Source organism: Nannospalax galili, unplaced genomic scaffold, assembly GCF_000622305.1.
Source record: "Nannospalax galili isolate Female #2095 unplaced genomic scaffold, S.galili_v1.0 scaffold589, whole genome shotgun sequence".
Lineage (NCBI taxonomy): Eukaryota > Metazoa > Chordata > Mammalia > Rodentia > Spalacidae > Nannospalax > Nannospalax galili.
The window spans coordinates 2,384,703-2,412,282 of NW_008360324.1; the positions used below are offsets into that span (position 1 = coordinate 2,384,703).

A 27,580-nucleotide genomic window follows, 5' to 3' on the forward strand; every position below is an offset into this window, starting at 1 on the left:
ACCAGGCTGGCCTTGAACTCACAGAGATCCGCCTGCCTCTGCCTCCCAAGTGCTGGGATTAAAGGTGTGTGCCATGACGCCCGGCCTATTTATTAATTTTTAAGACAGGTGTGGTGTCTTGTACCTTTAGTCCCAGCACTGGGGAAGCAGAGGCAGACCTCTGTGAGTTCGAGGCAGCCTAATTTATACATAGCAAGTTCCAGGTCAGCTGGAGCTACACAGAGCCCTTGTCTCAAAAAGACAAAAAAATAAAAATAAAAAAATAATTAAAAAAAATTTTAATTAAAAAATAATGGAGCTGGAGAGATGGCTCAGCAGTTAAGAAGAATTTGAATCCCAGCACCCACATGGCAGCTAACAACTGTCTGTAACTCGGTTCCAGGGGATCTGACAGTCTCTTCTGTCCTCCGTGGGCATTGCATGACATGGGTGCACTTATCTACATGCAGACAATACAGGCATACACATAAAATAATAATAAAATAATTTTTTAAAAGATTTTTTTAAATGTGTATAAGTGTTTGTCTGCATGTATGTATGTGCCCATAGAGGCTAGAAGAAGGAATTGGGTGCCTTGGAACTGGAGTTACAGATGGTCGTGAGCTGTCATGTAAGTAGGTGCTGGGAATTGAACTCAGGTCCTCTGGAAGAGCAGCAATTGCTATTAACCACTGAGCCATCTTTCTTGTCCCCAAAATATTTTTAAAATTTTTATTTATTATTTTTATTTTGTGTGTATTGCCTTTATGTATGTAAGTGTATCAGTGTCATACAATCGCCTCAGAGGTCAGAAAGTGTCGGATTCCCCTGGAACTGGAGTTATAGATAGATGGTTGTTAACTACCATGCAGGTGTTGGGAATCGAATTGGGATCTTCTGCAAGAACAGTCAGTGCTCTTAACCACTGAGTCAACTTTCCAGCCCCTGGAAAATAGATTTTAAAAATCATTAATTTAAATGGTTGCACACAACTATATTCCCAGCACTTGGGAGGTTGAAGCAGGAAGATCAGAGTTTGAAGCCAGCTTCGGCTACATAGGGAAACCCTGTCATAAAAGAAAATTTTTTTTAACATAAAAAGAATAAAATGAGGGGCAGGAGAGATGACTGAGTAGTTAAGAGTGCTAACAGTTTTTTACAGAGGACCCAAGTTCAATTTTCAGCACCCAAATCAGGCTGCTCAGAACACCTGTAACTCCAGTTCCAGGGGTACCTATGCCTCTGGCCTCCTTGGGCACCCACACTTACAAGTACATACCCCAAAAAAGAATAAAAGGAGCATTGCAAACTAAGGAGAATGAATTGCTTGTAGACACTATCTATGATCTGAAGCAGGAGGAATTAGGGTGATTAAGTACCATATCTGATTCAGATCTTTAAAGGAAGTACTTGTGTCAATGATCTACTATTACCTAACAGTTCATTCTGAGTTGTGAGGGCTGAACACAACATTCATTCTTTGGGTTGTCTGGTTTGGCTGGTTGCTTCTCTGTTTGTTGTCACAGGCTGTATTCAGCAGTGAGCTTCCCTAGGGCCAGCATGTCTAAGGCTGTGTCACTCATAGGTGCTTCAGTGGGTGACGAGGTTCTTTTGCACAATGTTTTATTATTCAGTAGTAGTCGATCTTGAACTTGTTGACACAAGAGTTTTGATCCCAAAGGACAGAAATGGAGGTTACAAGGTTTGACAGAATGAGCTAAGAAGTCCTGGGGTCACTTGTGCTACATTCAAAGGGTCATAAGACAGCCTGTCTTCACTAGGGCAAGGAAATTCATTGTGCATCTTTTTTTTTTATTTTTTTCTTTACCATGATCAACATTTACTTTTAAGTTCTCCCAAACAGGCCAGCCTGGGCTTTGTGTGGCTGCTCAGATGTGTCCCCATGGTTCTGGGGTCTGTCAGTCTTTCCCTAGGGTTTTCCAGGTGCAGGAGTCCTCATGGAAACTGGGCAGGGTCAGACTCAGAGGAGCTGCCTTCATGGAGGGGCAGAATTTGTAGAGAGAGTGGGGAGGCTATGTGTAGTCCTAAACCTGCTAAGTTCATCAATATGTGATAGGAGGGAAACTGAGGCAAGAGCCCAGAGCCCAGAGTAAACAACAGGGAGCTCATCAATATGTGATAGGAGGGAAACTGAGGCAAGAGCCCAGAGCCCAGAGTAAACAACAGGGAGCCTAACTGTGAGATGGGCAGGACCAGCAATGTTCGAGCCCTAAGCCTGAAGGGGGTGAACTGGAGGCTTCCCAGCTTTCCCTACAAGCATCTGGAAGGGTAAGCAAAGGCAGAGGAGGCTGTGGTCTGTCAGAACTGAGTCCTGAGCATCTCTACCTCCTGAAGAGGGCTGCAGGGCAGCCAGACTGGTGGGGGCCACCATGCCTGGACTGTCTTGTAGGCTGTCACCCTTGGTCCATTCCCTGGCGGGGTTATGGAGAAGGTGCTGGCAGTCCATCCCTCCTGGACCTTCATTGAGTTTTCTTGACCAACCTCTGGCTCTTCAGTAGGTGATGAACAGTCCCACAAACTGGAGCAGTGGGAGGCCTGAGGCCAGTGGGATGAAGACAGCCTAGGCTCCCTGCACGAGGCACTTGTGGAAAACATGTTGGCTGTCGAGGAACAGCAAAAGAATCACCCAGACACTATAGTAGGTGAAGATGATCAGGCTAATGATGAGGCCAAATCCTACCACCTGGTCTGTCCCTGTGGCCATTTCCCCACAGTTCCACTGGAACAACAGGCCACCACATTCTGTACCCAAGGAGGACAGAATAGGGCGTTGGATCCTCTGGAACTGTAGTTAAGGATGGTTGTTAGCCACCACGTGGGTACTGGGAATTGAACCTGGGTCCTTTGCTAGAGCAGAGCAGTGTCTTAACCACTGAGCCATCTTTCCAGCCCCCACATTCTGTATCTTGATCAGAGACACAGCATGCAGAAACTGGGATATGACAATGCACTGGCAGACATATTTATAGACAGAATGCCACAGTAATAGTTCATATCTTTTTGGGAAATCTGGTATGTTCAATGTAAGTGAAATTAGATTATTAAGTACTTGTTAAATAAGTGGATTTTGGAGAAAGAGACTGATGCATATAAGTGAGGGTATGTTATGACCCTACATCATATACATAAGAGTGAGTTCTGATCTGGGAATGGTGGCTTTCACCTGTAATCCCCTCTGTGGAGGTTTATGCAGGAGGATCGCTGCAAGTTTGAGGACAGCTCAGGCTACATAGTAAGTTCTAGGCCAGTCTGGGCTACAGGGTAAGAGCATGCCTCAAAAAACAAACAAGAATTTGGTTTTTGGAGGGATGGCTGGAGAGCTCTGAGGAGAATGGAAGGGTTAGTGTGATGTCTGAGTGGCAATGATACTGTCGGGTATGTCCAGCCTGTGACTGCATTCAGCCAGCAGAGGCCAAGCATAGCTATGTGAACAGCCTGACCCCAAATCATAAACTTACTTAAAACGTGATGAGATTTAAAAAAAAAAAAAAAAGCTTGATTGGGGCTGAAGAGAGCTCAGCAGTTAAGAGCACTGTGCTCTTGCAGAGGACCCGGGTTCGATTCCCAGCATCCACATGGTGGCTACGATCCCCGTCCTTAACTCCAGTTCCAGGGGAATCCAAAGCCCTCTTCTGACCTCTGCGGCATTGCACAACATGGGTGCACTCACATGCAGGCAATACACTTAAACACATAAAATAATAAAAATAATAAATAAAATATTTTTTAAAAAGCTTGATTATGAAGGCTGGGCATGGTGGCGCACACCTTTAATCCAAGCATTTGGGAGGCAGAGGCAGGCGGATATTTGTGAGTTCAAGGCCAGCCCCTGGATAGCTTTTATATTTCGGTGATTTATTTATTTATGTCAGGGATTATATCCCAGGTCATGTGACTTCTAGGTGGTGCTCTACCTCAGACCAGACTGAGTTAATGTTTATATATATTGAATGAAAAACCCAACTTCAAGGATTGGAAAGATGGTTCAGTGGTTAAGAGCATTGGCTGGTCTCCCAGAGGACCTAGGTTCAATTCCCAGCACCCACATGGTAGTTAACAGCCACTTATAACTCCAGCTCCTGGGGATCCAAAGCCCTCCTTTGGTCTCCTTAGATATTGCATATACTGGCCCACTTACACACATGGAGGTAAAACATTCATACACATAAAAATAAATAAAATTAAATAAAAAATCTAAAAACAACCAACTCCATTCTTTTGCTTGTGGATATGCAGTTGTCCTAGTTGTCTATGTACTGAAATACACTATGCTTGCCCCGTTGAATGATCTTGATGTTCTTGTCAAATATCAACTGACATGTGAAGTAACTCCTATTTCTTATCCAACTTTTTGTTTCTCCCTCATTTAGTAATTGCTTCTCTTTTTAAAAAAAGTTACACTTGCCGGGTGTGGTGGTGCACGCCTTCAGTCCCAGCACTTGGGAGGCAGAGGCAGGTGGATCTCTGTGAGTTCAAGGCCAGCCTGGTCTACATAGTTAGTTCCAGGCCAGCTGGGGTTACAGAGAGACCCTGTCTCAAAAAGACCAAAAGAAAAAAGTTACACTTATTTATTTTGTATGTATGTGTGTACATCTGCATGTGCCATGGCATGCATGTGGATGTCAGAGGACAACTTGCAGGAGTTAGCTTTCTCCTTTCACCATGTGGATCCTGGGTATCGAACTCAGGTTGTCAGGCTTGGTGGCAAGTGCTCTACCTGCTCAGCCATCTTGCCAGCCCAGTTGCTTCCTTTTCTTTTTCGTGTATTTAGTTCTAATTTCTCCCATAGGCCCCAGCAGATCTGTAAAATATTTGTTCATGTTGTTTTCCAAATGCTTAAACATGTCAGATACTTTATTAATGTCTTGCCCAGAGACTGCCCACTGTAGTGTTTTCTATTCTCTTTTTTTTTCTTTATGTGTATGCATGTATTGCCTGCTTGTAGGTAAGTGCACCCATGTCGTGCAATGCCTGAGGAGGTCAGAAGAGGCTGTTGGATCCCCTGGGACTAGAGGTACGGACAGTTGTTAGCTGCCATGTGGGTGCTGGGATTCGAACCCAGGTCTTCTGCAAGAACAGTCAGTGTTCTTAACTGCTGAGCCATCTCTCCATCCCCCTCTATTCTCTTAATACAGTCAGGACAGATTTGTTTTTAGTTCGGTAACACAGCTTCCATTCCAAACATTTTGTCATCAGCCTTGTGTGTTGATTTAGCCTTCCATGCCCTAGATCTATTATTTTTCTCTTTCCTATTTATCAAAGCTTGTTTGGTTGTAGTCTCCTTAGACACAGGACAGGGTGACATTTTTGGTTACTTACATATCTGAAAGATATCTTTCTTATACTTCCATTTTATTTGCTTATTTTTATTTTTTGTGTATGAGTGCTTTTTTGTTGTTATTGTTGGGTTTTTTTATGTGTTATTTTTGAGACAAGGTCTCCCTGTAGCCCCAGCTGGCCTGGAACTCACTATGTAGACCAGGCTGGCCTCAAGCTCACAGAGCTCTGCCTGCCTCTGCCTCCCAAGGGCTGAGATTAAAGGCATGCACCACCATGCCTGGCTATGTATGAGTGTTTTGCCTGTATGTATGTAGGTGTGCAAAGCCTTTAGAGATCAGAAGATGGTGTCAGATCCCTTGAACGGACAGCTGTTAGCTGCTATATAGGTACTGGGAATTGTATTCAGGTCCTCTGCAAGAGCAGCCAGTGCTCTTAACTGCTGAGCCATCTCTCCAGTCCCTTACTACCATCTTTAAAAAAATTATTTTATGTATATGAGTGTCTGTATGTACATGTACCATGTGTGTAAGATGCCCACAGAGGCCAGAAGAGAGCATCAGATCCCCTGGAACCGGAGTCACTGACAGTTATGAGCCACCTTGCTGGTGCCAACTCCAGTCCTTTGCAAGGGCAGTAACTGCGCTTGACCACTGAGCCATTTTTCCAGCTCCCCCTGCCTCCCACCTTTTTTCAGACATGGTCTTGTTATATTGCTTAGGCTGGATTTGATCTCCTGGATTCAAGCTGTCCTCTTGCCTCACTCTCTTATGTGGTGAAATCACAGGTATATGACACCAAGCCCAATTTTCCCTCACTTTTATTAATAGTTGGAATTGTTGGAGAATTCTAGGTTAATAATCATTTTTGTTCCAAGTTTTGTTTAGAGACATTGCTGCACGGTCTTCCTGTATTGTGATGTTGTTTTCCTTTCTGTTCCTTGTTTTGGGGGGGGGTCTTTTTGAGACAGGGTCTCCCTGTAGTCCCACCTGTCCTGGAACTCACTATGTAGATCAGGCTGGCCTTGAACTCACAGAGATCCACGTGCCTCTGCCTCCCGAGTGCTGGGATTAAAGGCGTGTGCCACCACGCCCGGCTCTGTTCCATTTTTATTATCATTTTGGAAAGATTTTAGGATCTTCTCTTTTTTTCTACTGGTCTGACATCGCAGAAAGATGTACCCTTGATGTGATTCTTTTTCTCCCACTGTATTAGATGTAACATACTATTTAATCTGTAAAAGTTCTTTCAATTCAGGAAATATTTGTTATATCTCTTTCACAATCAATTTCACACCCAAGCATTTTCTTTTCCTTTGCTCACATAGCCTGTGTTCTTCTTTTCAGATCCTTTATTAGTTATATTTAGGTATTTGGCTTGATTTTCTAATTTCCTTAATTCCCTTCTCTGTCCCTCTGGTTCTTACTCTTGGTCCTTCTTTTCTGATGTTTTTCAGTTTGTGACCACAATTTATTTCTCTTGGAACTCTCTGTGGAAATTCCCAAGACCCGGATTGCAGAGTTGCTCATCGGGAAGCTTGCCTGGCTCCTGGTGGCACTCCGTGGTACTGCCAACCCCAAATCATTTGAAATACTTGCTATATTGTTTTTAGGAAGAAGTGATTTTAAAAGGTTTCAAAAGAGAATAAAATAAGGATTTCAGGCAAAAGCAATAAAAACACAGCTTGAAGTTATGAATTTTCTTCAAATATTTAAAAGGAAAAAAAAGTTCCAGTAGGTATTTTGCAAGTAACTTCCTCTGCAGTTCACTAGGGGCAGTTTGAGAGCTAAGGTTTTTAAGTTTTCTCTTACATGAGGATGTAGTGTTCCAACTTTATGTAGGGGATCTATTAGATTTCAAGACCTTAATGCTGTCTCCTATGCTACAGGGGCACACCATAAGGCCACCAGGCTCAAACTCAACTTTCGGTTATTTCTTTGGTATCAATTTTCATTAAAATTTTTTATGTGTATGCGCATATTGCCTGTATGTAGGTACATGCATCCGTGTTGCGCAATGCCCGTGGAGGTCAGAAGAGGCTGTCAGATCCCCTGGGACTGGAGTTACAGACAGTTGTTAGCTGCCATGTGGGTGCTGGGATTCGAACCTGGGTCTTCTGCAAGAACAACCAGTGTTCTTAACCACTGAGCCATCTCTCCATATTTTCATATTTTATTGCTCTTTTTTTTTTTTTGAGACAGGGTCTCACTGTAGCCCCAGCTGTCCTGGAACTCACTATGTAGACCAGGCTGGCCTTGAACTCACAGAGATGCTCCTGCTTCTGCCTCCCGAGTGCTGGGATTAAAGGTGTGCGCCACCACACCGGGCTTATTGCTCTTTTTGACAGTGTTTGCTTTCTTGTCAGCTCATGAACATACTTTTAAAATGTCTTTTTTTTGTGTGTGTATGTCATCCTAGCACTTGTGAGGCTGAAATGGAAGTATCCCTTGATCCATCTCAAAACCCAAACCAATAGAAACCCTACACAAGGCAGAGGATCTAGAGTAGTTAAAACAATTTTGAATTTTTATTTTATTTTAATTTTTTTATGTATATGAGTGTTTTGCTTGCATTGTCTGTGGAGGCTAGAAGAGCGTATTGGCTCCCCTGGAACTGGAGTTAAGGACAGCTGTTAGCTATCATGTGGGTGCTGGGAACAGAACCCAGGTTCTGCGCAAGAACAGCCAGTGAGGGCTCTTAACCACTGAGCCATCTCTCCAGCCCCTAAAACAATTTTGAAAAAGTAGAATAAGTGTCAAGTATAGTGATTACAGTATTGAGCTAGGTCACCCTGCTAACTTCTTATGGGACAGGTATGGAGGAGAACACCACTGGACACACACTTGATTCAAGGGTGTGCTTTTCACACACCCTTTCTTTTGCCATTTTTACATCTACTAAATTGGGATGTTTTACTGTTGCTATTAGTCAGACAGTAGTCACACTGTATTTGTCATACTGCTCATGATCATCAAAACTTGAAAAATGAGTGTCTGAGGCCAGGAAGAAAACTCCAGAGAGAAAAGGGGGAAGCATTTCTGCTCCTTAGGAAATGCTGCATCACCTTGATGACATGCACCCAGGACTGCATCAAGTGGAAACTCTTGGACATGGAGTAAAAACCATGAAGCATTAAGAATTAGTCTCTGGCCAGGCATGGTGGCATGCTTTTAATCCCAGCACTCAGGAGGCAGAGACAGGTGGATTTCTGTGAGATTGAGGTCAGCCTGGTCTACATAATGAGTTCCAGGCCAGCTGGGGCTACAGAGGGACCCTGTCTCAAAAAGACCAAAAAAAAAGTGTTTTAATTTGCATTTCCCCAATGAGTTCCAGGACAGCTGGGGCTACAGGGAGACCCTGTCTCAAAAATACCAAAAACCAAAACCAAAAAACCTCCCCAAACCCAACCACCCCAAAACAAAACACCCCCTAAGCTTTCAATAAATGAAAAATAAATATTCTAAGTAGTAAGAAAGCACAATCACATTTGTAACCATTTTTTTTTTAATGTGAGGCATAAAACAAGGATGGGTTTTGTAATTAATGTGTAAAGAAAAGAAAATTGTTTAAGTATTAAGAAGAAAAAATCGACTCCACTTAGTGAATTATTAGAGAAAGGGTAAAGACAAAAGTGTGTGTGTGTGGGGTGAGCTGGAGAGATAGCTTGTACTGCTCTAACAGAGCATTGGAGTTCGAGTCCCAGGGCCCACTTTGGGCCACTCACAACCTCCTCTAATTCTTGCTCCAGGGGGAACCAAGGCCTGACCTCAGCAGACACCTACACACACAAATGCACACAATTAAAAATAAAAATAGACCTGTCGGCTCGTTCTCGGAGTTGCTGGTAAGAGTTGGAAGGACACGGTGGCCGGGCGGCCGGGTATGGTCGCCATGAATGTACACACACACTGCTAAACCCGGCCCGCCGTACGACTCCAGAGTCCAGGGTTCTCTTAGGTTTGAGGGGCGTCGGGGGTGAGGGTGAGTTGGGGGTAGGATGGGGGCGGGCCCACGGGAGCGATATGATTGGCCGGAGCCACCAGCTCAGCGATTGGTTGGGAGGCGCCAAGAAAGGCCTACCTCAAGTTCTTGACTCCGCCCACCAGAGCCTGAAGGAGCCAGGTATTGGTCAGTGAAGGAGAGCGCCTTTCTGGAGAGGAGGTCTGTGATTAGTCCATCTTCAGGGGCGGAGCGAACAGGACATTCCGCGCGCGGGTTGGACCGTGGTCCCATGACGTCATATGGAAGGCGTGGTCATCACTAATAAAGCCAGGGGGCCGAGGCAGTAGCTGCAGTAAGTTCCACCGCAGTTAGTATTCCGGACGGTCTTCGGGACAGAGCTCTGCCGGCCCAGACGCAGCGTCTCCTAGCTGGGTGTCTCTCCGCATTCTCCAGAGAGGGGACGGACCTCCACTCTCTCTGTCAGAAAAATGTGAGTTGACTCTGGTTTAGGGTGCTCGACACCTCCTGGCCAGCTCTCACCCCCAGCGTCCGACTCTGCGGGACGGAAAATGGCGCATTGCAGCAGCTGCGGCGACACGGGGAACCACCGGCTCGCGCCGCCCCCAGACCGGGCCACCCCGTGATGTAGGCAGTGCTCCATCCCGCACCAGCCTCAGCTGGCACTCCACAGATGAGGCGGGGGGCGCAGGGGTCCCACAGTCATTGCACCCTCTCCTTTCGTCTGCGTGGCGCTGTGTTCTGGTCTTAGTATTAGGGGGCGAAGGTGAGGGGCATGGAGATAGACAGGTTAGGGAACTCGGAGACCCTTTTTTGTCTAACGGAATCTGTCCCTTAAATCCTCTGGAAAGACTTTTATTGGTGCACTTGTCTATTCGTAACTCGGGTTGCCCCCCAGTCTCTGGATTTGTGCATGCCCCTCGCCCAGAGTGTGATGTACCCGCCTCATGGCAGTGAGCAAAGCTGCAGAAACTTACTTGCCAGTTCTCTGGCGCCAGGTGAGCGGCTCAGAAAATCTCAGGGGACAGTGCTAATCTCATGCAGCTGTTCATGCTAAGGCCACCAGTACAGGAGGAGGTGCTTTCCAGTCACCAAGTCCTAGCCAAGTGTTGGAGGAGAAATAAGGATCCTTAGTCTCTTCATTTTCTCTAAAATCACAACAGTTTAGTCGGTAACTGTCTTCAACATCATCCTTTTCTGAAGCTGAAGATCTACAGCTAGACAAATTAAGGACGTCTCTTCAGGACCACACTATGATGAATGGGGGTTTTTCTTTCCATTTATTGTCTGGATCCCATGCCTAATTCTTGATGTATTTGTATGGCTTCTCTTGGTGACACAAAGGGAAGAGGGGAGGATTTGTTTGTGTTACATAAGGATTATAACTCCCTGGGCAGGTTACTGGGAGTATTTCCAGCTCCCAACAACTAATAAGTGAAGTGAGCGCTTCAAAACCTTTGTAGTCATCTCACCCTTTCTGTGTGAGTTCTGTGGTTTTACATTCTTTGCATTTTGGACAAGCGCATAGGTTCCAGTTGTTTCCATTTTTGGGGAGGGGATCCTTCTTGGCTGACTGGTTCCATGTGGGATGATTTGGAAGGAGGTAGAGGAAGCGTGGTGGCTAGCAGGGAATCACGAGGTCTCTGACCTTAATCTTGTCATTGGTGCCACCATCCTGGATGGCGTCCAGCACTAGCTGCTACCAACTCATTGAAATTTCTGCCTTCAGTCTAGAACTAGATTGCTTAGGTAGCTCAAGAGCAGCACAAGAATCTATGGCCCCCATGGCTCTGCATCATCTCTTCCTTTATATCTAGGAAGGAAATGGGAACACTTTAAATGGGAGAATGGCAGTGCAATCTGCTAATACAGTCTTTCCGAGGGACTATTACATCTTGTTCAGTCTAAAAGAATTTCAATTAGTTAAGGAAGAGGAGCTTCTGGGTATTAGTTCTGTTCTGATTAGTCAGGGAATTTACTTTTTTTGGTGACTTTATGATGGTTTAATGTCTATGGTATTTGTTCTCGGACTGCTTGGATTGCCCTGGTGAAGATATTTTGTTTCTTCAGGAGATTTCTATTCTCCATCAAATGTAGAAATCTCTTCTCACCTTGCCCCTCCCTTTTATCCCCCCACCCCCCGCCTTGGCAGGGAAAAATCTCATTCCTTAGGAGGTTTGACTTCAGGGAATTCTTTAGCTGGTGAATGTAGTGTTAAGATTTGGAGAGAAGCTTATCTTAAAGATGCCATACTGGATTATTCCCTTGTAAGGCTATGGGAGCCTTTTTCCCTGAGTAGTACCAAAAGAGAGAACATTCTTCATCACATGTATAGTAGTGTATACCAAGATTTCTCTTTGAGACATAGGGGATTAGTAAAGCCTCCTGAGACTCCTGCCAAGTCTCAAAAAGGAAGGGGACAGAGTGTCTGTGATATATGGACAGGGGGGACTATTTCTAGCATCTTTGTGCTCTTGGAACAGTTTCCACAACTAATGCAGTTGTTTTAGGCCCCAGGTTCAATTTAAGTGAAATCCCTGTTTTCTCTGCCAAAAACAGTGCAACAGCCCTGACTCACGCTACCTACACAGATTTTGCCTTTGGTGATTTGTCTTTGCAGCCAGTAACTGGAACCCCATAAGCAGAATCTCTCAGCTTGCCCCGTTTATATTCAGACTTTACAGTTTAATTGTCCTGAGGCTTTATTTTATTTTATTTTTTTTAACAAATCTCTCATTGGGTTTTCTCATTTTATCTCTCAGGAAAGCTTCCAATGGCCAGGACATTTCCATTTAGGTCAAGGCTGGCACATTTATCCCTATGGCCACCGTGCTGGAGGATGTGCTTGAGTTTGGGTCAGAGGCTAGCCCCCAAAACAGTCTCTTAATAGTGCTGTGAGCCCCACGCACATGTTGGAAGATCTGATCTTTGCTCTTTTGCTCCTTGTCACTGCTGTATCTCTCTTCTTGGGATTGCTGAGGAGCTAGCATGCTCTGTCTGCATGTAACATAATCTAAATTGCTTTGGTGGTATGAAGTGAGGATGCATGTGATTCTTTCCTTGTCTCAGTTGCTTTGTGTACTCTGTTTGCTTTTCTCCACAGGTCTGCTCCAGCTCAGCCACCCGCTGAAGGGACAGAAGGGGCTGCCCCAGGTGGGGGTCCCCCTGGCCCTCCTCCTAACTTGACCAGTAATAGACGACTACAGCAAACCCAGGCACAGGTGGAGGAGGTAGGTGGATAGCCACTTCTGTGAGAGTTTCCATATCAAGAAGCTGAGAAACAGAAAGGAACATCTTTTCTGTTTTCTTCTTTTTTGTAGGGAGAAAAGGGCCCTGGGAGGAAAAGCATCCCTTAGATACACAGGCCTTGGCTTGCAATCTCTCAGCCGATGCTCATTTCCTCTGTCTTGGGGGCGGGGAATCTCAGCAGCTTTGTTTCTGCATTCCACCCCCCCCAGGTGGTGGACATCATGCGTGTGAATGTGGACAAGGTCCTGGAGAGGGACCAGAAGCTGTCAGAGCTGGATGACCGAGCTGACGCCTTGCAGGCAGGAGCATCACAATTTGAGAGCAGTGCTGCCAAGCTAAAAAGGAAGTATTGGTGGAAAAACTGCAAGGTGAGTTTCTCTGCCTGGGGCTTTTCCTAGGTCTCATTTATGTATAAGGAAGAAATCCATTAGGGTCTGTCTTCCTCTCTTCTGTGTGATTCTTGGGGGAAAATTTGAAAGCCTTCTCCTTGATATGCATTACCTGTTTTAGCCACTAGGGTGGGCTAGAGTATTCAGAACCATGCACTGAGAAAGCCCTAGTGTGAGGAGTTCAGAATAACTAGTGCAGTAGTGTCTCTCCAGTGGAATCTTCTGCAAAAATTCTCACCTGGCCCTTCCTCAACCCTCAGCAGCAAGGCAGTGGCTTTGGTATATGTATTTAAATACCTGAAACTTCTGAAATGCACCAAACACTTCACAAAGTCTGCCTTTCCATTGGAGTTCCTTTAAACAACAGCAAAAACAAAAACCCAGCAACAGGAGTTAAGCAAAAATGAGGTTGCAGGTCTTTGTGCTGTTTCTGGGGTTATGATCCTATGGGAAGCAGAGGATTGAGGCCTCGCTGGAGGTCTGTGGGTGAAGGTGGATTTTTCTACTGTCTCAACGGTGAGAAAGTTCTCACCTCTTTGATCCTGGCTCCTTTCCTCCTTCCTCAAGTCCAAGGGCTCATGTTCTCTCCATGTTTCCTCAGATGATGATCATGCTGGGAGCTATTTGTGCCATCATCGTGGTAGTTATTGTAAGTAAGTATCGCTGAGGTTGCTGGTGGGGTGAAGAGGTGGGAAGGTTCCGGAGTCTTCTCCCAGCCCTGCCTGCCTGCCTGCCTGGGGAGTGGGGCTGCACTGACTGAGGTATGGAGACTGCTGCGGGGGGCTATCACCTGGTTTGGGAGGGAGGAAGGGCAAAGACAAGGAACTTCCTTGATGTACAAGCCTTCCCCCTGCAAGGAATTGTGAGGAGGTGGCCCCTTCTGCTCTGAGGAAGAGGCACTGTGCTGTTTGTCACTGGCTTGGGTCAGAGGGAAACCTTGGGGCTGGGGTACCTGTAACAGAGATGTCTGGCAACTTGGTGTAACTTGCCCTCTTGTTTTCTCCTGTCTCTTTCTCTTCTCCGTCTGGGACTTCCTGATTCCTGTGTCCAGTCTACTTTTTTACTTGAGAATGTGCTACCCCTTCCCTGTTCTCCATTGCCATCCAAGCTCGTGTCTTTCCCCTCTGTTTGCTCTCTCAACAAACTCCATCTACCTTTCTCCATCCCAGCCCAGGCTTCTCCATCATCCATCCCCCCTTTTTTGTTGCATTCACTTGCACTCTATTCCCAACACTAGAAATGCTGCTCGTGGCACAGTCTTGAAGTCACTATCTGAAGAGCAACAGCTGGCACCTCCTCCCTACCCACTTCTTGTGCACCCCACAGCTAAAAAGAGTTGGTGGCCCAGGGAAGGAGGAGGGGAAAGCCTGAGGTGAAGTGTCCAGAAGATGGCAAGGCTCGGGGGAGGAGAAGGGTGTTTGTGCCTGTGCAATCTCCTAGAAAGACTGGCCTTCAGTAGGACGGGACCATGAATAGTTGGGAAGTGGCAATAGCTTGCCCTACTGCCCTCATTTTGAACTTTTCTCCTATCCCAGACTTGTTTAGGGTTCTAGAGGCCTATGTAAAGGCCACCATTGAATCCTTCTTAGAAAGTCAGACTTTGGCGTATGTCTTTAGTCCCAGCACTTGGGAGACAGAGGCAGGCAAATCTGTGAGCTCAAGGCCAACCTGGTCTACATAGTGAGTTCCAGGCCAGCTGGGGCTACAGGAAGACTGTCTCAAAAAGACCAAAAAAAAAAAAAAAAGAAAAAGAAAAAAGACTTGACTTTTGTTGTTACCGCTTAACCATTAGTTCAAGATTGTCTTTGGATGACTCTCACTGCCTTTTATTTTGTTCTCTGTTGGCCTGGAAAACAAGCACTTATCAATTGCAGAAATAGCAGGATATTCTTATTTCCTGCTAGAAGCCATCCCATTTTCTTCTAATTAGGAGGAGCAGTCACTTCATGTTTTCTGAAGCATTCTGTGTTGGCACCAAATAATTTCATCTAGCCAAAGTTTGGGACTCGTAGTTTAATTATTGGCCTCAAGAGGGACTGCTTTAGACCAAAGTTCCAGGCCAGGTAGTGAGACCCTATCTCTGAAAAAAAATGGTGGGGGAGATGCTTGTTAGTTATAGAGAAATAGCGAGTCAGGGGTCTAATCTGAAAACTAACAGGCTTTGGAAAGGTGCTTCTTGCCATGTGTTGTTGATGAAAGTAGTGTTCCTCGCTGCTGGTGAAGGAAAATGAGTGTTCGATGGTAAGGCTGTCAGGCTCCCCTAGAACCCTTTCTTCCATACCACCCCTGTGGACTTGCCTAAGACGGATGAAGCAAGAGGTCCTTTGCAAGGCCTGGCTGACCCGAGGATTTAAAGAAGTCCAGCAGACCCAGCAGCTCCTTCTTGGATAGGAGGGGTGCCAGTCTGGGGCAGGTGTGCTTATGCATTGCTATGCTGTCTTGGGGCCTTGCGTCTGGACATGCCTCCTGCTCCTCCTTCAGGACCTTCTCCCCTGGAACCACCCTCATGTCTGCATTCCATACCACCTCCTTTCTTTTACTCCCCTTTGCATGCTCTGTGTATACAGATGGTGGAAGCTGAGAATGGGGGTACTCAGCCTGTCCTGGGAGCTACTGCTGAGCTTCAGGCTAGGATGCTACATGGGATAAACCCAGGTGCTAGGGGAGGAGGCAGACTGCAGTGGGCGGGGTGTGCTTGTGGCCCTTTATTCCTTCCGTCTCTGGTCCACAAGCAAGAAGAGGCTGGGGCCGTGCTAGCTGGGGCTGGATGCCAACTTCCATGCAGCAGCATTTCACTGTGCAAAACCATCCTTCCTTCCCCTTCACCCTGTTTCCCATGTTCCCTTCGTCCTGCCCCAGGGCGGGACTGAAGAGCTGGAAGAAAGCAGTCAGTACCCTCCCAACGTCCCCTTGGAAGGTCTCCACTCTCCTCTGGGCTCCTCTTTGCCTAATGCAGGGGGGTCACCGCTGAAGAACCGACACTGTCCTCGTTGTATCCCAAGGCTGGAGCAAATTCACCCTGTTGGCCCACCCAGCCCTAGCACAGGAATTACTTCCAGGGTTTCTGTCCCCTGAGGCTCACCAGGTGTAGTTGGCGTTGTTCTTTTGGGGGTGTTAGCCCTTCTTTCTTTCCTACCCCACCCTGAGCCCCCTTCTGTGTCTTTGCTGTTTCCTTTTCCTTCCACCACTCATGTGCATGTGCAAATGTGCAACTGAACCCTGGGACTTTGCAGTCAGTTGAAGCCAAGCTTCCCACATCCCCTTTTTTGGTTTGCCATGAGATGATGTGGGGTTTCCATTGTGTCTGTCATTACCTCTTTGTCTTTTTCCTAACCCAATCTCATAGTCATGTATAGAGTAATAAGAGTTGTACTTCACCAAAGGCATGTGACATATTTGTCAATTTCATGTATTCTGAACAAAGGCAAAAAATACAAATTCCTACCACTAAACTGACTTGCTTGTTGTTTGGGTTGGAGTGCTGGGGATGGGGATAAAAGGGTGTTGTCCAGTGTTGGCTAGAAGCCGGAAGGGCTGGCTTGTATGTGTTCTATAGTCTTCCTGGAGATTAAAGTCTGTATGTTGGCAGAGGAAGTGGTCTGTGTTTTCAGCCTTCATACCTGAAACAGCCCAGCTCTTGTAGGTGCTGGAGAGAGGAAGTGATGACAGGAAGCTGAGTGGGCTTCTCATGCTGGCAAACAACTTCAGGCTTTCTCAGGCTTCTCCTAGTTGCCACCAGGTGTCCACCTCCTTTCTCCATCCTCATGCACCACCCCCTTTAATTTATTTGTGGGTGTTGGGGTCTTTTTCGTTTGTTTAAGACAGGGTTTCACTATGTAGCCTTGGCTACCCTGGAACTCAACTATGTAGACAAGGCTAGCCTCAAACTCATAGGGCTCTGCCTGCTTCTGCCTCCTGAGTGCTGGGATTTTTTATTTAATTTTTAAAAAATTTTATGTGTATGTGTGTATTGCCTGCATGTAGCTAAGTGCACCCATGTTGTGCAATGCCCGCAGAGGTCAGAGGAGGCTGTCGGATTCCCTGGAATTGGAGTTACGGACAGTTGTTAGCTGCCATGTAGGTGCTGGGATTCGAACCCGGGTCTTCTGCAAGAACAACGTGTTCTTAACTGCTGAGCCATCACTCCATCCCCTTGATTATTTCTTATGTGTATGAGTGTTTGCTTACATTTATCTGAGTGCATCCATGTTGTTCAATGCCCACAGAGGCCAGAAGAGGACACTGGATCCCCTGGAACTGGAGTTACGGATGGTTCTTAGCTGCCATGTGGGTGCTGGGAACTGAACCCAGGTCCTCTACAAGAGCAGCCAGGGCTCTTAACTGCTGAGCCATCTCTCCAGCCTCTAGTCTTTGGTAATATACCTCATAACCCACAGTGTTCATATGCCAACTTGTGTCTACCAGGTACTTTGTAGAAATGAGTATGGGAATCTCTCCCTTGAAGTTGAGGGTGTGAAGTTTCACGTAACTTGAAACTCCTTGCAGCTGTTGGGAGGATCCGAACCTGAGTTTCAGCTCCTGTTACACAGCTATAGAGATGTAGTTGTGGCAGGCCTCTGAATGCCTCTGCTCCATACCCTTATATGCTGCAAGTTGAAGCAGGACTGGAGACCGGGGTTTGGTTGGGACCAGCAGGGAGAAGGACAGGAAAATAGAAATGCTTTGCCTCTGCAAATTCAAAGTGCTTTTATTTTGACAGAGGTTTAGAGTTTGCGAGTGGTGGCCGGCCCCTGCCCTCTTCCCCTTTGTCCCTTACTTGCTCCGTTCTTGATTTCTTCCTGTTTCTTACCACCTCACCTCCAATATGGCCCTTTGGTGTGAGTCTCCACCCAGATCACTGTACCCTTCTGTTGTCCCCTCACTTCTCATCAGCCTGGGCACAGATCCAGATCAGGACCAGTACCCCTCACCCCCACACATGGTGCCTCTTTTGGGCCTTTCTCAGCTCCATGCCTCAGCATAAGTTTCTTTTGATAGAACATACGTCCTGTACTTTTTCCTCGGAGGCCAGAGAGTGGCTACCCAAAGTGTCTCATGGTCTTGGCAGGCCTTGGTGAAGGAGCTAGGAGAAAACAGAACAAGGTTGGTTTCATTTGGGTTAATTCCAAAGGCAGGGGTTGTCGGGGGTGGTAGTGGTGGCAGCATCTGGAACTCAGGACACCGAGCTTCATTCATCTCTGGTCTGGGTGGGGAGGTACTTAGAGTGGGTTGATTTACAAACTCACCTTGCTATCTGTGAAGACCCAGGAACAACAGCGTAAGAAGGAAGAGAATGCTGGCAAAGATGACTCCAAAGACCATTCTCTGCTCTGTGGGTAAGAATGAGTACAGGAGTCAGGTGCTGAGCCCTCACCTCCTGCATCCCCCTCCCCCCCAGGAGGAGGGCTGGCCTTGTGCTTGTGAATCCCTGGTGCAGGAGCTTGGACCATACACATAGCAGCACCTGAGCTCGCTCAGAATTGTCAGATTTATATGTGATACTCTACACAGTTCTCTGCCTCTCCCCATATCAGGATTGTGGAGGTTTTTTTTGAGACACGGTCTCACTTATTCAGCCCAAACCTGGTTTTGAACTCAAAATCCTTCTGCTTCTGCCTCTTAGTGCTGAGGCTCTAGGTGCATACCACTATACCCTACTCCACCTTAGGACATTTAAAAAAGTGCTTTGCAAAGGAGATTTAAGTTATCCTAGTAACTGACAGTTAAGCTGGGATTTTGTAAGTAGCTGGGGAATAATGTGAGCCAAAGCAAAACTAGCTTTGGGGGAAGCTCCTAGTCTAGGGAGCAATCAAATGATGTCTCTTGGTATTTGCATCTTGAGGTGAATTTTTCCTGCTTAAAACTGTGTGACGATGGGGGCTGGAGAGATGGCTCAGTAGTTAAGGGCACTGGTTGCTCTTGCAGAGGACCTGAGTTCGATTCCCACATGGCGGCTAACAACTGTCCATAGCTCCAGTTCCAGGGGATCCAATGCACTCTTCTGACCTCCATGGGCATTGCATGACCCGGGTGCACTTAGATACATTCAGGCAATACACTCATACCCATAAAATAAAAATAATAAAATATTTTAAAAATTAAATCGTGTGGTGTTTTTGGCTTACAGGATCAAGTTCTGGTTTGTGGCTTATTGAGGTAATGGTGGAAGCTTGGAAGGAGATTCACTCTGCCTTGTTACATTTTCTGTTACAATTTAATGGTAAGGGAGTCTTGGGCAAATTACTCAGGGTCTGCAAATATCAGCTCACTCATCTGTGTAATGGGAATTGTGCTGGGCATGGTGATGTGTGCCTATAGTTCGGGCTGTTTGGAAGACTGAACAGGAGGATTGCTTGAACCTGTGAGTTTGAAACCAGCCTGAGCAACATAGTAAAACTTACCCTTTCTAAAAATAAGTCAATACAAGTTATAATACATAAGGTCATACTTAAAATTTGATATACACTGCTTTTGATTCATGTAAATGTCCAGTAATAATTACATTGACATTTCAGAGCCCCTTCCTCTTTTTCTTCTATATCCTCGGTTATAACCATGTTCTTTTGATTTTCTGTAGGCTGTTGTACAATTTGACCTGACATGTGCTGTGCTTTCAGTCTTAAGGGTTTCCTTCCCCCAAGCTAGCTAACTGGGCTCAAGTGTCTCCTTTGAGTCATCTTCCCTGTCTGCCCAGACTTGTTCTCCTGGTGGACTAAGCCCCCAGTGGGAAGGATCAGGACTCTCCTTCAACACTGATCTTTAACCCAAGCATCTTATCTGAAACTGGGGTGTAATGAAGTCTCAGGGGAAGTGTGGTGGAAGCAGTAGAGGCCACCACTGTGAGGAAGATGGAAAGAGGTAGTGGGACTGAGCAAAGCTCATGGGCAGCAACACAAGGCCAAAGATGATCTGGAGGTGAGAAAGCCCCAAGCCCAAGTATGGAGGTGGGGAAAGGACACTCCAAGTACCTGTGTGTGGAACAACCTTTGTGCTGACTCTAAGGGGCTCCTCCAGGGAGATGTGGGTGACTTGGCAGATGTAAGTGGCACCTGTGGGACCAGGTTCGGCTGTCACAGTAGAAGAGATGCTGTAGGTGCCTGCCATGCTTTGCCTGAGGCTGGAGAAGGAGGCACCAGAGATTTGGGCTGGGATTCCACTTGGCTCCTCTCGAATCCACGTCACCACCACATCCAGAGGGTAATAGCCAGCAACACTGCAGATAAGGGTGGGCAGCAGAGCCCCATTTGCCAAGCTCACTTGTACTTTCGGGGGAGCTGGAGAAAGAACAAAGATCACAGAGGTGTCTAGGGCCAGTAGAGGAGCCTAAAGCCTTCTCTTGGGAGAGAATGTAGGTTATGGAGACTAAAGCCAATGAAAGGCTGGCTTAGTTTATTATTTTTTTTTAATACAGCTGGGGATTGGACCTAGGGCTTCACATATCAGATGCTGTGCCATTGAGCTACACCCCAAGTCCCTTGGTTTGTTCGTCATGTCTGCAAGCCAGTGATTACTCAAAACCACTCCTTTCACCCTTCCTTGGTTGCTGCCCCTCCTTAGAATGTGGTCCAGACAGACTGAAGTGATTACAGATGCTGCCCAGGGCATTGGGATCCTGGGCTGGTTGTTTTGGGGGAATTATCTTGGAGTAAAATGGGACCCCTCATCTGATGGCATCTGTGCCTCCAGGATGAAGATGGTATTTAGATTGTGGGAATGTACTCTGCCTCTTAGGAAGTAGCCTTTGGGTTTGGATTCTGATCTGGAAAATACTTCCAATAAGCATATCCCTTTCCCTTCAAAAGAACTAAGGCCTGTCCTTACCTTGAATGCTGAGGTGGATGATTTGTTGAACCTGGTACAGAGAGGTAGTGATCTGGCAGATGTAGGCCCCTTCGTCCTTTAGAGTGAGGCCGGGTAAGGTGAGAGAGGCATTCCCAGCTGTGAGTAGCTGCTCAGGCCCCAGGGTTGCACCCTCTCGCTTGGCCTGCCCCTGCCCTGTCTTCCAACTGTATACAAGCTGGCCACTGCCCTTATGCTGCAGCCGCCACTCCACACCAAGGAGATCCAGGCCTGGTGCCATGGAGAAACCACAGTACAGGGAGGCCGAAGACCCCAGCAGATGATTCTGGGATTGGGTATCTGTTGTCACCTGGAACTCCACTGTAGAGAGGAGAAAAGGGTGACTTGTGGTCTGTTTCCTTCTTGAAGTCACCTGGCCTCTGAACCGTGGACACATAGCTTCTCCAGCCCCTTGCCCTGGGCAGGGATACCATTGAGTTCATTTCCTGTCCTCTGGAACCACAAATAAATGAGGCTCTGGAAGGGCAGCGTGGCACACATGATGGCCTGAACCGCATTGGGGTTACTTAGACTTTGGATGGTCTGATTAAAGCTTTGGATTCCTCACCAGCAAAAAACGACATGTAACATTACAAATTGCTATCGATTCTTGGTAAGAACTACCAGGGCAGCAGACAGTGCTCTGGAACCCTGGTTTTTCCACTCACTGGCTCTGACCGACAAGTCTCCCAGTGTTGCCAAACTTGTCTGCTTAAACCAGGCTACTGTGAAGACTATGAAAAAGAGTTTAAAAGTAGCCAGGTGTGATGATGCAGGCCTGTAATTCCAGCACTCAGGAGGCAGAGGAAGGAGGAGCTCTGCAAGTTCAAGATTAACCTGGTTTATATAGTTTCAGAACAGCGCTACATAACATAGTAAGACCCAGTTTCAAAAAAGCAGAAAGGGATGCAGTGGCTCACGTCTGTGATCCAGCACTTGGGAGGTAGAGGGAGGAGGATCAGGAGTTCAAGATCATCCTTATTACATAAGGCCAATCTGGGCTGCATGAGATAATGTCTCAAAACACACATACACATACACACACACACACACACACACACACACACACACACATACCCCACAACAAAAATAAAACCCAAACAGTTTTAAAGTACATACTAGGGCTGGAGAGATGACTCAGTAGTTAAAGGCATTGGCTGCTCTTGCAGAGGACCTGGGTTCAGTTCCCAGAACCCACATGGTGCCTAGCAACCATACTTCTGCCAGCATTGCACCAAGGGTGCACTTACATACATGCAAGCAAAACACTCATATACATAAGATAAAAATAAATTTTTTGAAATTATTTTTTGGTCTTTTTGAAACAGGGTCTCCCTGTAGCCCCAGCTGGCCTGGAACTCACTATGTATAAATAAATTTTTTTAAATTAAAAAAAAAATACTAGCCAGCTGTAGTGGCACACATACAGTCCCTGCACTCAGACAGCTGAGGCAGGAGGATTGATAGGTTGAGGTCACCCTGAGCTATGTAGCAAGGCCCTATTAAAAAAAATGAAACAATGGGGCTGGAGAAATGGCTCAGCAGTTAAGAGCATTGAGTGCTCTTGCAGAGGACCCAGGTTCAATTCCCAGTGTCCATATGGCAACTAACAACCAGCTGTAACTCCAGTTCCAGGGAATCTGATGTCCTCTTCTGACTTCCATAGGCACTGCATGACATGGGTGCACTTACCTAAATGCAGACAAAACAATACACATTAAAAAAATTTATATATATATATATATATATATATATATATCTCCACAAGTGATAGCTGTGCCAAACACATTTAACTGAAATATAATCATAAGGGAAATAGACAAATCCAGATTGTGGGATATTTTATAAGAAAATTAGCCTAGACTTCAAAAATGTCCAAGTTTCTGCACCTGGTGGTACATGCCCATAACCCTGGTACCCAGAGGCAGAAGGATCAGCCTGAGTTTGAGGCCAGCCTGGTAGCCTGATCTACCTAGAAAACTCCAGGTCAGCCTGAAACAGTTTATCAATCAATCAATCAATCAATCAATCAATCAATCAATGCTATGAAAGATTGTTCTTTTTTAAAAAAAATTTATTTTATGTGTATGAGTGTTATGCCTGTATGTAGGTAAGTGCACCTGTGTTGTGCAGAAAGATTTTTCTAACTGAAAGACAAGGGACAACTGAATGCTCCAGTGGAAGGAAGGTCTTTACTTGAATCCTGGGCAAAGAACATTATGAGACAATTGGAGAAATTTAAATTTAGACTTTACATTTGAGAGTATGATATGAATTTAAAAATACCATAAGAATGATGACCAGTAGCTTGCCAAGCACTGGAGGGGGAGATGGGAACTGTGTGCCTGGTGGGGAGGAATACCTTATTACTGACACGGTTCAGAATTTCCAGTGTATGGTGATGCTGGGATAGAGCCTTCTCATGTTTAGTTGATTTTATTATCATTAAATTATTTTTCTTTTCCTTTTTGTTTGTTTTTGGTTTGCTTTTGAGACAGGATCTCATTATGTAGCCCATGATCTGCATGCCTCAGTCTCCCGAGTGCTAGGATTACAGATGTGCACAACCACACTCAGCTTTCTTTTTTTGTCTTTTTGAGACAGGGTTTCCCTGTAGCCCCAGCTGTCCTGGAACTTGCTATGTAGAGAAGGCTGGCCTCGAACTCACAGAGATCCGCCTGTCTCTGCCTCCTGAGTGCTGGGATTAAAGGCATGCACCACCATGTCCGGCTCAGCTTTCTTATGTAAGCCTTTGTGCACTGTACCCCTTATCTGTACCATGAGTAGCCTCTGCCTCAGCCATGCTTCTGAGGTGATTGTTTTGTGTTTATAAAGCAGAATGCCCTTGACTTTCAGCTGTGAATTATAGCTACGTGGGCACATTGAAGGTGAAGTGTTGGACCTACAGTCTACTCAGTTCAGGGGGAAATATGCATCTATATTTTAGAAGAGGCAGAGAGAGAAGGGAGGAAAGGAGAGGAAGTATGGCCAAGTGGTAATGGTAATATTCATGTACCTACAAGAATGGTAATACTTGTGTATCTACATTGTTTCATTTTATTTTTGTAGGTTTGAATAATCTCAAAATAAAAAGGGGAACAAACTGAACAAATTCCAGCACAGACATGGGGGAGTAGGTAAAAAACCCAAACCTACCTGAGAACGATTGGCAACTAGAGGCTGCTGGGAGGGGAAGAGTCAGTCTTAAGGGTGAGTCTCTTGGTAGGTTAATCAGGCTCTAGAAGATGGACCCACACTGAAGAGCATTTGGAGACACAAATTTGACTCTATATGCATATGATAGAGTACATGAAATTGCGTGTGGGGTAATAAGGGGGTGCAGTTTGGGGAGGAGATCTAATATGATCAAAATATATTGTATGAGATTTCTAAAAATTCAATTAAAAATAAATAAAAAGGGAGGACTATGAAGCCATTCAAGGCCTATGGCAGATGGTGGACAGATGTGAAACCTTTGTTTTCTGCCATGTCAGGGGACATTTAGGATGGGCCTTAGAGTAAGAGGCCTGGTGGTACATGCCTCTAATATCCTCTCAGGTGGAAAAACAGCACCACAAGTTCAAGGCCTGCCTAGGCACTTTGGTGAGACCATCTCAAAGTGAAAACTGAAGAAAGGGTTGTAGCTGTGGCTCAGTGGTTGCTTAGCATACGTGAGGCTCTGGGTTCAATCCTCAAAAAAAAAAAAAAAAAAAAAAGAATGTTTTAGGGACTTCCAGGGATAGGAGGAAGCCCTCTCATCTTCTGTGAGCTTAATGGTCTCTTCTCGGAGGCAAATTATTGAATTGGGCTCTCCAGATACCAGCTATTATGTTCTCAATATTTTGGGCCTAGTAGGAGGTACTAGGTTGGAGAGGACAAAGGCTGAGGTTTCCTGAGAGCTGTAGAACAGATGCTGTCTCCCCATGCTCTGCTGTAATTACTCTGAAGCACCAGACCAGCCTCGGTTTTCACTGGGAGAAAACTGGTGCTTGGTTCAATAAGATGATGATAGACAACATCTGTAAATAGAATTGTCTCATGTGTCGTTTCCTCAAGACAGTGCAGTGATAAACATCATCTCCATTTTGGAGATAATATACAGGTGAGTTTTATACTTTGACCTTTTCACAAGTCGGAACCTCCCAACATTCTCCTCTTCTGGACTCAGAATATTTTAGAAAGCAAAGACCAAGCCCTACAAGGTACCCTGGGAGGACCTGCATGGTAGATGATAGATGTTGTTTCCTTCCTTCTATGCCATATCTCAACACTTCAAAACCATGAAACCTGGGGTTGGTGAGTTGGCACAGTGGGTAAAAGCACTTGCTGCCAAGCGTGATGAGCTGAGTTCAATCCCTGGAACTCATCTAGGGGAACTGATTCCTGCAAGTTGTCCTCTGACCTCCACCTGAGTGCTATGGCATGTGTGCACCTGTACACATACACACACCACATACACACACATGCAATAAATAAATAGGGCTAAAGAGATGGCTCAGAGGTTAAGAGCATTGGCTGCTCTTGCAGAGGACCCAGGTTTGGCACCCAGGACCCACATGGTGGCTAACAACTATCTCTAACTTCAGTTCCAGGGGATCCAGTGTCCTCTTCTGATCTCTGCAGGCATTGCATACATGTGGTGCACCTACATACATGCAGGCAAAACACTCATACACATAAAAAAACAAAACAAAGCAAAAAACTAATAAAAAATTTAAAATAGAAACCTTTCTTCCACTACCGGCTTTTTATTTTCTTACCTGCAGTCTGCACAGTCCCCTGGGGGCTCAGAGGTAGGTTCAGCATGGGGTGCCAGACAGCTCCATTCTCAGTATTCTTGAGGGTCTTCATCACCAGGGAGACACTGGGTCCTGCTTGAGATATCTGCAGGTTGGTGATGAACCAAGTTGCTGTCTCAACATTGGCCTCTTGTGTGGTCTGGAGAAAATACTGGGATATTTCACAGGTCACCTCTTTCCCATTGCAGTCAGCATGGAGCAAAGCCTCCGCCTGGGGAATCTGTACCAAGTCCACTGCAGAGAAGGGTGACACAGAGGTGGTGTTGGGTGGGGAGTGCATGCGGATGGATATACTTGGGAACTGTGTGGTCGCAGTGGAGGGAGCCCAGGGTGAAAGGTTTTTACCTGAGGCTTCGAAGATGACAGGTGGGTCATCTTCGGCCACTGGGCCCCCTTGGAAATCAGTGATGCCTTCTAGGGAACCATCATCCGGCACTGGCACCTGCTTCAACACAAGCAAGGCCTTCTCCCTGTTCCCACTGCTGGCAAAAGTTCCCCGGTGCCTGTCTTCTATTACCAAGAAGCAGTCTAAGATGATGTCCACCGCCTGCCACTGCCTTTCTGCTTTGGGGGCCTCTATGGGGAAAAGGCTGGGATGAGTAACCTCTTGCCCAGGGTTTGTCTCCACACTTTCTTCTTGCCCCTCCCTAAGCCACGCACTGATGGGGAGTGAAAGTTGCCTTCGGTGTCCTGTCTTGTCTCTGTTGTCATAGTCTGTCCTCTATAAAACCAGCTTTCTGGGAAGCACCTGCTACTCCAGGCAACTACTTGATGGTGTGATTTGAAGTTCTAGAGCTGTCTTGATCAGAGCCAGAGGGGTTTTTATTTCCAACTGTGGAATGCAAGATTATTTCTTGAAAGGAATTCCCAGTAAAAACAAACAAGCAGCTCGAGTGATGGATAGGTCTCGAATCCCAGCACTCCGGAGGCAGAGACAGGTGGACCTCTGAGTTCAAGGCCAGCCTGGTCTACCTAGCGAGTTCCAGGTCAAGGTGCTACAGGGAGACCCTGTCTCAGAAAACGAAAAACCAAACCCAAACACACACATCCCAAAACACCAAAGGAGCAAATACTGCCTTGGGGGAAGAAGAGCTGGGACGCCTGCTGTTGCCAGGGGTGCTGACCACCATCTTGTTCCCCAACCTGCCCAGAGTCTATTCTGCTTTCTGCCATTGCTGTGGCCACTCCTCTCCCACCAGGAGTTACCTCCCTAGTGGCTTCTGGGTCTGGGAAGCTCCTTCCTCCTCTAAGGGGTCAGCTCCCGGGTCAGTGCCTTCTCCCATGGGATGGCGGAACCGGCTCCTTCCCAGAGGAAGTCCTTTTCTCTACTCTTTCCCCTGCGGAGTGCTCAGCCTCCCCCTCCCCCTCCCCCTCCCCCTCACAATTGGTTCCTCACTTTGCTAGTGCCCGGGGGCTTAGAAGGCAATAGGAAGCCATAGCCGGTCTGGGGAGGTGGCTTCCCGGGACTCTCAGCTCAGCACTCCCCATCTCGACCCTCCCCCCCGCACCAGCCTCACTCACCGGTTCCTGCCGCCCCGGTGAGAACCAAGCAGAGCAGCAGACACCAGCCGGGCTCCCAGCCCATGGAGGCTGCTCTCAGGGCCCCTCCTCACCTGCCACCCCCTCCAATGTCCCCCTGCCTGCGAGCCAGGCCGAAGAGGGAGCTCTCAGCATACCCCTCGCTTGGCTAGCCGCCTGTGGAATCCTCTATCCTCCCAGCCTGCTTCTCTTTCACTTTCACTTAGGGAAGTGGCTTCAACTGCCTGTACCTGAAGCCATTTGTAGCAGCTGCCCGAGCCCTGTTGACTGTTCTCCTTTCTGTCCACCCCGCACCCCCAAAAAATCCCCAGGTGATTTCAAGACCTGACATCTCTGCATTGTTTTACTTCCCATCAGTCATAACGCTAAGAAATGGAGAGAGGTGAGGGAGCCAGAAGCTGGTCCCCAGTGGTCCGGAACCTATCGTTCTCTTCTGACCATGGGAAACCTGATGGTGGACTGCCCTGGTGACAGCTTCCTGTTGAGATCCCTGATCCCACGGATAAGGCTGAGAGTGACCTGGCTGGG

At 46.6% G+C, this 27,580-nt stretch overlaps 2 protein-coding genes and 1 pseudogene across 2 annotated transcripts; 1 reads left to right on the forward strand and 2 right to left on the reverse strand.

Annotated features, from left to right (window-relative positions):
- Positions 1–2,459: 2,459 nt before the first annotated feature.
- Positions 2,460–2,704, reverse strand: LOC103727583 (annotated as a pseudogene).
- A 6,857-nt stretch (positions 2,705–9,561) lies between these two features.
- Vamp1 (vesicle associated membrane protein 1) lies at positions 9,562–16,327 on the forward strand. Its single transcript, XM_008825428.1, has 5 exons — positions 9,562–9,709; positions 12,341–12,467; positions 12,696–12,854; positions 13,477–13,528; positions 13,927–16,327. Coding segments are annotated over exons 1-5 (357 nt in total). The 5' UTR covers positions 9,562–9,707; the 3' UTR covers positions 13,944–16,327.
- Positions 16,328–17,563: 1,236 nt separating this feature from the next.
- Tapbpl (TAP binding protein like) lies at positions 17,564–27,392 on the reverse strand. The gene is made up of 7 exons (XM_008825429.3): positions 27,035–27,392; positions 25,859–26,089; positions 25,475–25,747; positions 20,697–21,035; positions 19,844–20,149; positions 18,122–18,205; positions 17,564–17,958 (listed from the first exon to the last, which is right to left on the reverse strand). The coding sequence occupies exons 1-6, from the start codon at positions 27,096–27,098 to the stop codon at positions 18,126–18,128; spliced, it is 1,293 nt and encodes a 430-aa protein (XP_008823651.1). The 5' UTR covers positions 27,099–27,392; the 3' UTR covers positions 17,564–17,958; positions 18,122–18,125.
- Between the last annotated feature and the right edge of the window lie 188 nt (positions 27,393–27,580).

Excerpts from the sequence above, each read along its gene's own strand:
- Vamp1 (XM_008825428.1), top strand. Across the intron at positions 12,468-12,695 it reads CCCAGGCACAGGTGGAGGAG|GTGGTGGACATCATGCGTGT; the intron begins GTAGGTGGATAG and ends CACCCCCCCCAG. Across the intron at positions 12,855-13,476 it reads ATTGGTGGAAAAACTGCAAG|ATGATGATCATGCTGGGAGC; the intron begins GTGAGTTTCTCT and ends ATGTTTCCTCAG.
- Tapbpl (XM_008825429.3), bottom strand. The coding sequence starts at position 27,098 with ATGGGCTGGGAGCCCGGCTGGTGTCTGCTGCTCTGCTTGGTTCTCACC. Across the intron at positions 20,150-20,696 it reads CATCCACCTCAGCATTCAAG|CTCCCCCGAAAGTACAAGTG; the intron begins GTAAGGACAGGC and ends TTCTTTCTCCAG. Across the intron at positions 18,206-19,843 it reads AAAGGTTGTTCCACACACAG|AGCAGAGAATGGTCTTTGGA; the intron begins GTACTTGGAGTG and ends TCTTACCCACAG.